Here is a 12,158-nt window from a genome sequence, read left to right as displayed (position 1 = left end):
TCCTAACTTAAAAAAAAAGTACATGCAAACTGATTTCAAAATTGTATATACCTGTTTCTCCTTGTTGAGGGACTCTTCCAAACTAGTAACCATTGCACGATACTGTTCCACATTACTAGTGCTTGTTTTGAGTCTTTCCTTCAAGTCATTCACCTGCTCTTCTGCCTGCCTTAGCTGGCTCAGAAGGTCATCCATATCTTCTTTGTTGCTAGGCTGACCTAATAGATTTAACAGCCTTCTTAAAATTAACATTTTAAATGATATTAAAGATGACTGCTATTAAAGAATTTGTGAAATAAGAATTAAGGCTGAGATGCAGAAGTATTTAACTATCTAGAAAGTGTATTTCAACCTATGCTGAATACCAAAACAAGAACAGGTTACAGTCAGTAGGTTATTTAAAAACAAAAATGTTTAAGTATTTGAACTCTGCTGTTACAAATATTTTTTAAAAAAGGTATTTAAAAGAGAATATAAAATAATTCCACTAAACTGAAATAGCTACTTGTAGAAATTAACACTCTTAATTAAACCACTGTTATGCCAAAATGCTACAGCTTAAAACATTTAGAGCAATTTTCATTCTAAAATTCACAGAAAAGGTAGAAATTACAGATTAAAAAGAATGTTTTCTTACCATATGATAACAATAAGAAAGGAGTCCTGGAGAATTATATATATACATCACATACATACACATGTATACATACATACACATGTATACTTGTGTTTTAAATTTCTCTTCTATATTAAGAATAAGTAAGGCCATGTAGAAAGATTACTTGGACTCAATGGGTTTACATTTGAAATAATGTATTGACAAAGAGTAGCAAAACCTAATGAGACAAACCTTTTCCCTGCAGCTGTCAATGAGCAAAGATTAGGAATACTGCTCTAAAGAGATCAAACAAATCCATGATTTCTGTAAGTGAGCCTTATCATTACATATTCATCTCAAAAGGGAGAGTTAAAAATTCAAATTATTAACCCTCCACAAGAGAAACATTCTTAAAGCATCAATGAAATGGTTTCAATAACTGGAAAACTAAGAGCATATCTTGGTCAGCTGCCACCCTGAGTAGCAAGAGGGGTATCGCCCTTGCTACTATTCTGAATCTTTCAAGTCTGTGCATTTATTAATTTAGGTGGAAAACTGGGCTTTACTGTATGAAGAGTAAAGTTTTTGTTTAAATCTTTCGCTAGTATCTATGAAAACAATGGCTATTTATTTACAGGATATGTTATAAACCTGGCACTTTTGTCAGCCTACTTAATTATTTACCTTTACCAGTTCTCTGTGAAGACTGAGAAGCAAGCTGGACTTCCATATTACTGAGGTGTTGTTTCAATGAAGCAATTTCCTTTTGAGCATTTTTTAACAGTTCTTTTGTGTTAAGATGAAGATTTGTCTCAGTATCCAGCTGTCTCTTTGTATCTAAAAGTTGAACCTATAAGAAAAAAAACACATTAACCCTACAAACACTATCTTTCAATTTTTAAGTAAATAGAGGTTCAAATTACCTTTTTACAGAACTTTAAACTGGCTAAAACAGAGCAACAGAACTGACATTTACCTCCTGAACTGAAACAACCAAAATAAATCAACAGCAAAAAACAGACAAAATGCTTTGAACCAACTGAGATAGGAAACAGAAGAGATGAACCCTACAATTTCTCAGCTTATTGATTTAAGAGTGTCCAGGCTAAGCAAAGGGAAAGGAAAATGAGGCCACAGACTTCATGAACTGGGAACAAAGAACTCAGAATACAAGAAGGCCAGACCAGCTTGAATTCATGAAACAGAAAGACTATTAGAGAGAAGAGAGCTTCCCAGACACACTACTGTGGAGACTTGCACAGGTTCCCTTTTTGAATAATGAGCAAAAGAGTAATCAGTGCATGCCTGTGAAAATACCCCAGACGGTAAAGAATCAGAGACTGGAGTGGTCTGAAGACTGAAGACTCTCTGGTCCTCAGAGCAAGTCAGGAATAATGCCTGTTTCCAGCAGCCTGACTTGAAAAAGTTCATAATTCACCGGACTCTGGAACTACACCTCAGGAAGATTTGCCTTGGCTTAGTTCAGTTGCTCAGTCATGTTTGACTCTTTGCGACCCCATGGACTGCAGCATACCAGGTTACCCCATCTATCACCAACTCACGGAGCCAACTCAAACTCACGTCGAGTCAGTGATGTCACCCAACCATATCATCCACTGTCGTTCCTTTCTCCTCCTGCCTTCAATCTTTCTAAGCATCAGGGTCTTTTTCAATGAGACAGTTCTTCACATCAGGTGGCCAAAGTATTGGAGCTTCAGCTTCAGCATCAGTCTTTTCAATGAATATTCAGGACTGATTGATTTCCTTTAGGATGGACTGGCTGGATCTCCTTGCAGTCCAAGGGACTCTCAAGAGTCTTCTCCAACACCACAGTTCAAAAGCATCAATTCTTTGGCACTCGGCTTTTTTAATAGTCCAACTCTCACAGCCATACATGACCACTGGAAAAAACATAGCCTTGACTAGATAGACCTTTGTTGGCAAAGTAATATCTCTGCTTTTTAATATGCTGTCTAGGTTGGTCATAGCTTTTCTTCCAAGAAGCAAGCGTCTTTTAATTTCATGGCTGCAGTCACCATCTGCAGTGATTTTGGAGCTCCCCAAAATAAAGTCTCTATTTCCATGGTTTCCCCATCTATTAGCCATGAAATGATGGGACAAGATGCCATGATCTTAGTATTCTGAAAGTTGAGCTTTAAGCCAACTTTTTCACTCTCCTCTTTCATTTTCATCAAGAGGCTGTTTAGTTCTTCACTTTCTGCCATTAGGGTGGTGTCATCTGCATATCTGAGGTTACTGATGTTTCTCCCAGCAATCTTGATTCCAGCTTGTCCTTCATCCAGCCCAGCATTTTGCATGATGTATACTGCATATAAGAGAAACAAGCAGGGTGACAAGATACAGCCTTGACGTACTCCTTTCCCAATTTGGAACCAGTCTGCCATTCCACGTCCAGTTCTATCTGTTGCTTCTTGACCTGTATACAGATTTCTCAGCAGGTCAGATGGTCTGGTATTCCCATCTCTTTCAGAATTTTCCATAGTTTGCTGTGATCCACACAGTCAAAGGCTTTGGCATAGTCAATAAAGCAAAAGTGGATGTTTTTCTGGAACTCTTGCTTTTTCTATGATCCAGCAAATGCTGGCAATTTGATCTCTAGTTCCTCTGCCTTTTCTAAATCCAGCTTGAACATCTGGAAGTTCATGGTTCATGCTTGAAGCCTTGCTTGGAGAATTCTGACCACTGCTTTGCTAGCATGTGAGATGAGTGCAACTGTGCGGTAGTTTGGACATTCTTTGGCATTGCCTTTCTTTCGGATTGGAATGAAAACTGACCTTTTCCCAGTCCTGTGGACCACTGCTGAATTTTCCAAATTTGCTGGCATACTGAGTGCAGCACTTTCACAGCATCATCTTTTAGGATTTGAAATAGCTCAACTGGAATTCCATCACCTCCACTAGCTTTGTTCATAGTAATGTTTCCTAAGGCCCACCAAACTTGCTCTAGGTGGGTGATCACACCATTGTGATTATCTGGGTCATGAAGATCTTTTTTGTATAGTTCTTCTGGGTATTCTTTGCCACCTCTTCTTAATACCTTCTGCTTCTGTTAGGTCCATACCATTTCTATCCTTTATTGTGCCCATCTTTGCATGAAATGTTCCCTTAGTATTTCTAATTTTCTTGAAGAGATCTCTAGTCTTTCCTATTCTATTGTTTTCCTCTATTTCTTTGCATTGATCCCTGAGAAAGGCTTTCTTATCTTTCCTTGTTATTCTTTGGAACTCTGCTTTCATATGGGTATATCTTTCCTTTTCTCCTTTGCCTTTCACTTCTTTTCTCAGTTATTTGTAAGGTCTCCTCAGACAACCATCTTGCCATTTTGCATTTCTTTTTCTTGGGGGTGGTCTTCTTTTTCTTGGGGATGGTCTTCTTTTTCTTGGGGGTGGTCTTCTTTTCCTTGGGGGTGGTCTTCTTTTCCTTGGGGGTGGTCTTCTTTTCCTTGGGGGTGGTCTTCTTTTTCTTGGGGGTGGTCTTCTTTTTCTTGGGGGTGGTCTTCTTTTTCTTGGGGGTGGCCTCTTGTACAATGTCGTGAACCACTGTCATAATTCTTCAGGCGCTCTATCAGATCTAATCCCTTGAATCTATTTGTCCCTATTTTTTACAACTTATTAGGCATGCTTTGAGTCTGCCTAATAAATTGTAAAACTAGACTCAAGGGAATCAAACTATTTTCAGTTAACTTAACTGCAGTCCAGGAGAAAGCTCAAGATTTAAAGAAAAATATCCGGCACCCCTCAGGATAAAACTCATAATGTTATAGCACCCAATGAAAAATTACTAGGCATACAAAAAGGCAAGAAAAACTTAAAGAGTCTGTAAGAGATCTCTTCAAGACTGTGTGCTTCAACATGAGCTTGATTTTTAAACAGAAATATTCTACAGAAATTCAGAACACTGATAAGACTCACATCCAGATTTCTAGTAAGTGTATGCCTCTGTTCCACCTCATTCTCCAACTTCTTCTTTAGATGGGATATTTCATGTTCCAGTTTTTCTATCTGGCTACTAAGCCTTTGTTTGGTTTCTGTTTCAGATCGCTCTAATATTCCCTAAGGATAGAAAAAAAAATTTTTTGGTTATACTTAAAAAAAGAACAAATGAACAACAACAACAAAAAATCAAAGGCAACTGGAAATTACAGGAATATAGCTTACTTCTGCATGAAGGAGTTAAGATCGAAAACATTTACCAAGAAGATATTTTGACATTTTCCATAGTAAAACATCTATTTAATAGGGAAAATAAGAACCATATTACCACAGCCAGATTTCTTCATGTTTTGAAGAACATAAACCAGAGATTTAATCTTGAAAACAAACTGTATAGGACTCTGTAAATATAGACCTGAGGATCAAAACTGCCAATTGCCTGGCTTCAGTCAGTTCTCTTTTAATGTTTTACTTAAAATACTGATGTCTTAAACTTCAAAGTTCAATGATCATCATTAATGCATGACAAAAATGATGTAAACATTTTCATTAAGAAAACTGAGAGAATACAGTTTTCTTTGTTAAAATTATTCAAATTTAACTTAAAAAATTGTTTCTACTTATCCTTTTTTTATTTGGTTACCTGAATTGTTTGCAGATTAGTAAGCAGTAAGTTTTGCCCTCTTTGTTCGGCCAACAAAGATTCTCTTTGCTGAGAAAGACGGACTTCTGACAATTTAAGCATTTCCTTTTCCTTTTTCAGATTTTCTGCTCTTACCTTGAGATATGTACAAATTAAAAAAAAATGTTGAAAAACAATGTGTCAAATGTAATAACACAATTGTAAGTTTCATGTATTGAATTATGAAACAAATATTACTGGAAATACCAATAAATCCAAAGGAAAAATTCTTACAATTATCAAAAATACATATATTATCTTTGGTCTAGCAAATCAAGACTTTTAAAAAACAACAAAAATCTAAAATGCCACAGTATAAGAGGCAAAATTATAAAACTATGCAATAGTCACACCTGCATACTATTCAACTATGCAAGTTTTAGAAACTAAACTTGGCTTCTAAGTATCTGTTTGAGTGCTGACTTATCTATTTGAACTTTATTTCCCCATGAAGAGTACTCTCCGAGTTTCAGAGGATATACAAGGGCTTGCTGAAAATCAGTATCCTCAAAGTATTCATATTTACAGGATGAGTCAAAAACTATCAATTATAAAACTTACTCTACCAGTTTGAAACAGTGCTGCTGTCTATTCTTCACAAAGGAGTGGGGACAAGACAGAAATAACAGAGCCAACAGAATTAGAAAAGCTAAGTTTTAAGTCCCAACCAATCTGTATCTCATGATGGCCCCCAAACGGGCAAATTACTCAGCTTCTGAGTCCTTTTCAGTAAGTAAAATGAGGGAATAACCATACCAAGATCATAGATAAAGATTAAATAGTTGTGAGAAATAAGTTTATAAAAAGCAAAACACTGTTATGAGAATCTGTCATCAAAGACTTTAGAATTTAAGTTGAAAGTACTGTCAATTTCTGATCAACATTTACATTTATGTTGCAATTCAGGAACAGAGTTCAATGCTAATGAAAATTGTATATTGTTTTTTTACTAGAAATGAGCAAGAATGGATAAAATATTCATCCATAGCCTTTGTTGTAACCAAAGAAATCTTAGCTCAGAAAAACCAACTTCTTTCCCTTTCTTCTTTTACTAGAAACAATCACCCAACTGCTCTGATGGACGGGTGGATGCCAGGAAACTATTTGATAAGGATGTATAATCCACAAACCTCAAAAATTTATATTATACCAACAAGTAAAATCAAAGTAACAATTAAAAAACAAGTGTCAAATGCAATTTATAACATGAGATGGATAATAGACATTGGCCTCACTTCTGCAACAGCTAGCTTTTCATTAGCTCCTCTCAAATCTTGCGTCATTGTGTTGATGATCTGTTCTTGCTTCTGAGTCGTTGCAGTGAGTTTCTGATTTCTTTCATGTAGGGATGTTATTTCTCGACGGTATCCTTCAACATTATCTTGTAGCATTTCATAACTGATATGAAAGAAAAATAATTCTGTAAGCAAATGAAATACTGTATCCTAGCTCAATTTCTTGAGTTTCACAAGAGCTTAGTTTTATATGATTGACAATACGAAAAATATGATTTGTGTAATAATGTAAAAATCTTCATTCTTTTTTCTAAACTCCAAGTTTAGCAGTTAAATTCAAATTCTAAATAAGCACTGTATTTCATGCTGAATTAACTTTGTAATCTTACTCATGTACAAGCATTTTAATTGTATTCAAAATAATGTCAATATAATGTTCATACAGGAAGACACCTATCACAATGCAGTATGCAATTTAAGGTATTTATGTATGGTTAGTGACGGATTTTTGCCAGTCCTTTTTTTCCCATCTACAATTCTTCACCTTATTGCCTTATGTGCTTATGTCTTATGCGCTTAAAAACTTAAAAGTGGCTGGCTAGAGATATCAACATGGGGGAAAAATGGCGCTTTTACTGGGATATCAAATTGTTGGAAAATACAGAGACTGCTGGTCATACTTGCAAACAGTCTGATCATGTAGTATACAAAGAAATGTTTTTCCTAACTTGATAAACTAACAACTATTCAATGGCTCTGTTAACTACAGAATGAAATTTACTATTATTCCTCTGCAAGTGACCAAAAAAGTCAATTTTCCCAAAATTAACTTTAGAGCCTGCTTCTCTTCTACCTAGATTAGAAAAGGCTGAATGAAATTTCTCATACTTCTCTTACCCTCCTTAATTAAAATAATTAAGTCCTATGGAAACAGTATGTCCTTTAATCTCAGGAAGGAAAAATAGAAACATTCCTTATATGAACTTACCTGGACCCCTTAATAACATTCACAGGAATCATTAATCAAAAGTGAAAAATGAACCCCTGTAACTTCTCAGACTGGATCAGAACCCACCAAAAAAAGTAATATCACCACAAACTTAACCCTTGAATTTGATTCCACTGAATACCAACTATTATGTTTAGACGTAACTTTGGAAAAGAAAATTTACCGTTTAGAAGCAAAGTCTAGCTGGGTAGAGATTTTGGTATTTTGTGATCGCAAATCTGTGACTTGCTCCTGAAGTTTCTCAAGCTGCTCATTCTGCATTTTTTCATTATCTGCCTTTTCTTTTTTGTAGTTCTCAAAAATTTCCTGCAGCTAAATATTAAGAGAAATTATTAGATGAAATTATTACATGTTCTCAAAAACGTAACTCAAGATAAAGGTGTCAAGTTACGGGTATTCTACCTGTTTAAGTGCAGCCTTAGCTTCTATAGCCTCTGCTGGCTCAATTACTGGAGCAGGAGTGGAAGCAGTCTGTGATGTACTTGAACGTTTTGGAGTTGACACAAGAGAAATATCATCTAAGCTTGAAGCTTCAGAAATGTAAAAAGAATGATGTAACGCCTCTTCACAAAATACATCATTATTAGAAGTCAACAGGCTGCCTTATTTAAATTAAACCATAAGATTATATAAATTACGAAACAAAGAACCTACTAAATAACTTACTACAATGACTTGTGACTTCTAGTTAAATAAAGGTAATTTCTGCAGGCTAAATGTTAAAACCTAACAAAAATAAGTAATATAATTCATTGACTCTCAGATGCATACTGTGCAACAATGATCAGCATTTTTCTTACCTAAAATAATGGTGTATTTTAGAACTGATGATGTATTATAATCACTCATATATGGTAGCCATATTTGAAGTTATCATTATTAGAGTAGACATTCCTTATGTAGCAAAATCCATTACCTAAGATACATTTCAGAAACATTTCCCAGGAATATTTGCAAACTTTTAAGATAACATATAAAAACTCCTACCCTGTAAAGGAATGGCAACTCCCGTTGTCTGTGACAACAGAATTCGGTACATATCACGCTGACGAACTATAGAATCAACAAGCTGCATTTGATGTTGCCGTGATTCACGGAGTTGTTCCAATTCAGTGAGGGCATTCTCAAGTTTGACCTGAAGCTCAGAAATTCTGCAGGAAAATAAATCAAGTCTATTTAACAGGACTGAGACTGAGAGGCAGTTATAACTTCTACTGCAAATTGACTAAGCATTTTATCACCTGTCATTAAGCATTTTTCATCTCTCTTATCCTTTCCTTCTTTTGTTGCTATTTTAAGAATAGATTTTAAAACTCCCATTACATAGGACGCAGGTACTCAACAAGGTCATCTGAAAAATTTGTTTGCAAAAATCAAACCAATTCCACTGAGTCCAAATTCCATTCTTCTTGCTTTCATAGATAATCTACTGATCTTATTATCTATCTCACTTACTAACCATCTCATCCAAAAACTGGGGTCCTTGAGAGTAGAATTTTTCAGCAATATGGTTGCTTGATTTTTTTTCTCCTAAATCACTATATTCCCAATATCCAGTACTGTTTAAGGCACGTAAAAAGTTTTCAATAAATGTTTGCTGAATAAACCAAAGTAAGTCTATTGCTTACTTGGATGAAGTTGTTTCTTGTTCTTCTCTTTCTCTGGTTTCCCCAAGTTCCCGAAGGGCCACTAAGAGACGTTGATTTTGCTGTTGAAGCTCTTCAATGTTTCTATAGGATACTAGATGCTGTGATATTACTTCAGATGAACTACTTATATCAGCAGAGCTTACTTCTTCATCACGGATTACATGGTTACCCCTTGCTTCTTCAAGTTCCATCAGAAGCACTCTAATCTAAAAAAAAGTTTTAACATGTTATCAAATAGTATTGGTTTTGACTTTGGAAATGTTTAAAGTGAAAATTTTCAAATGACAAGGTTACTTTACGAACACCTTTGATGGAGTATTAAATCATCTTGAAAAAATGAATTTTTAAGCTTATTATTTTGGATATTAAGAACTAAATAAAGAAAATCTTAATCGGAAAAATTATTTCTCATTTCTATGAAAAGTATGTAATGAAAACTGTTATTTTTTAAAAAGAAGTCAAATTATAATTCCAGAGGCATGGTTCCATTTTTATAATACAATGACCATATAAAACACTCAGAAATATATACCCATTTTGTCTGTACGCTTGCACTTGCATGCTTAGATATGTATTACATAGTTGAGCAGAAGGGGAGCATGGGAAATAGATGCTAACTTCATTTATGCGAAATTTTTATCTATGTCTGTGTTTGCGTATTTGTTGTTGTTCAGTCATTCTACATACAAAAATTAAGGTAAAATATATGAACAAAACAGATCTACATCTCCAAACTTAATCAGTTAAAAAAAAACTGTTCGGGGAATGCACTTACAGGTGCATATACAAAATAAGTGATTTTATTTCAGGAAAAACAAAGAATGCTTACATATGTTCATATATGCTCACATGTATCTGTACATAAAAGAAGATGTGAAAGAATACACACCAGTCTGCTAACTCTGGGACTTGAACTGTGGGAAGATAACTCTTTTATCTTTGAATTATTTCATTAATTACAACCAGTTATCTTCAAACTGAAAATTTATCAAATGCTTAAAGAAAAGAAAAAAGGGAGAGGCTAAGAATAAACAATGACTAGACTGCAATTCATTCAGAGCAGTTTTCTCAGTTGACGAGAATTGCATATGTACTAGTTCTATCTTACATACTTAGAAACAAACATTACTAGGCAGTCAGTTCAGGAAAAACAAAATAAAATAGGAAAAGAAACAAAAAACTAACCTGTTGTGAAAGATCTTTTATTTGTACTTCCATTCTTTGATTGTCTCTTTCAAGCACAGATGAATGTTTATTGGCTTTATCTGTGTCCTCCTGCAATCGCTGAATCTCCTTTAAAAATGAAGTCAAGTGAAAATTTTGTATTTTCTTCTAAGATGCATACAAACAGCAGTTACACAAATAACAAAAGTATACAGTGCTCAAATATCACAGTAATCAACTTATAATTTTAAAATATTCTATATAATATAGTAGCCTCTAAAGAGAAATTTCTTAAAAATATGAATACATTTAATATTTCAAATAAGCTCAACATTATAATGTTCATCATCGTATGCTAATGAAGAGGGTTCCCCCCGAGTTAACTGTGAATCAAAATGTTACAGCCATACCAAATTCACAATATATTATCAAATGATGATGGAGATCAAACAAACACTCAAAAAACTTTGTTACTAAGACAAAAACAAAGGACTGCATTACAGTGATAATCATTATTATACCATCTAGAAATAAGTATTAAAAGCAAAAAATGTTGGGTAAGACTTGGATTTATTAAAAAATACATCGGGAACTAACTTTAAAGAATCAGCAACCAATGTCATAAGGCTGTTAAAAAAAAAGAAAAATGGCAACATATTGCAGTAATGTTTTGTATCACAGTATCATTAGGGATTTAGGGGCATAGTTTTAAGGAGCTTGATATAAGCACAAAATATCTTTAAAATCTTATGTTTTATCTCCAATCCACATAAATTTTGCTTCTTAATGCACTGTTCTCACATAACATGTATTATTTCACAAAGTATGTACTGTTACAGATAGTATACAAGTGAAAGATGGCTTATATTTATCCTGGTGTTTCAAGTGCCTCTGAGCACAATGCCCTCAAGGTACAAAGATAAACCAATTTTAGCAGAAATAAGTATGAGACAAGATGAAGCAGACAAATATTCATGAAAAATGGTAATAACACAAACCTACTGAGTTCAAACTGGGATCAATTAAGATGCCAAGGAAGAAAGTAACTTAGTTATTAAATTCAAGAAATCTGAGAAATGAGCACCACAGAATCTAGACTGGACATGATATATGTTATGGACAGAAGATTTGGCTACAAAAGAAGATACTGAAATTATTTTTAAAGCTTTTGGAAGTTATGAAAAAAGTCTGTATTTATTACTGTGCCTGCACATTAGTGATGAATTAACAGGTTTTCCCACAGTGAACAGCTGCTATTACCTGATTCTTCAGCCCTCCACTTTACCACCTCCTCAAACAATAACCTTCAGGTAAAATGCTCACTTTTAACAGTGAGAAAGTCAAGAAGATACAAAGGACCTCTTTTTAAACCACACCAGAGGGGAGGGGTATGTCTTAAAGCCCCATATTCTCTCCAGGCAAGACTGCTAGACATGGTTTGATTTAGGAAAAAGAGATCGTTAGACACAATACACCCTGATTTAAACTGACATCTAAATTGTAATAACAACAGTAATAAAAGTCAAATTAAGGAAGGACACATTTGGGCTTCCCTGGTGGCTCAGATGGTAAGGAATCTGCCTGCAATGCAGAAGACTTGGTTTTGATCCTTAGGTCAGGAAGATCCTCTGGAGAAGGTAATGACTACCCACTCCAGTATTCTTGCCTAGAGAATTCCACGAACAGAGGAGCCTCGTGGGCTACCATCCATGGGGTCGTAAAGAGTTGGACAGTTTGAGTGACTCGCGCACACACACACACACAAACACACACACACAACACAGAGATACATTTATACTATTTAGCACATAAATTAAGTGATTTCCTTCAATAAAATTTGTTTAATAACTCTCAAAGATTTCTCAGTAA

The 12,158-nt window shown here is 34.7% G+C and overlaps 1 protein-coding gene across 1 annotated transcript in view; it reads right to left on the bottom strand.

The window, feature by feature from the left end:
• The window catches only part of TPR (translocated promoter region, nuclear basket protein), a 67,331-nt gene that overhangs the window by 39,845 nt on the left and 15,328 nt on the right, over window positions 1-12,158 (bottom strand). Inside the window, exons 13-22 of the mRNA XM_040263798.1 lie at window positions 10,311-10,418; window positions 9,105-9,331; window positions 8,464-8,627; window positions 7,879-8,006; window positions 7,640-7,788; window positions 6,468-6,630; window positions 5,194-5,328; window positions 4,530-4,670; window positions 1,283-1,448; window positions 52-218 (exon numbers count right to left, since the gene is read on the bottom strand). Coding sequence (XP_040119732.1) covers window positions 52-218; window positions 1,283-1,448; window positions 4,530-4,670; window positions 5,194-5,328; window positions 6,468-6,630; window positions 7,640-7,788; window positions 7,879-8,006; window positions 8,464-8,627; window positions 9,105-9,331; window positions 10,311-10,418 — 1,548 coding nt within the window. The remainder of the gene's footprint in view (window positions 1-51; window positions 219-1,282; window positions 1,449-4,529; window positions 4,671-5,193; window positions 5,329-6,467; window positions 6,631-7,639; window positions 7,789-7,878; window positions 8,007-8,463; window positions 8,628-9,104; window positions 9,332-10,310; window positions 10,419-12,158) is intronic.

This window comes from Oryx dammah, unplaced genomic scaffold (genome assembly GCF_014754425.2).
Source record: "Oryx dammah isolate SB20612 unplaced genomic scaffold, SCBI_Odam_1.1 HiC_scaffold_21, whole genome shotgun sequence".
Lineage (NCBI taxonomy): Eukaryota > Metazoa > Chordata > Mammalia > Artiodactyla > Bovidae > Oryx > Oryx dammah.
This window is presented reverse-complemented; position numbering and strand designations above follow the sequence as displayed.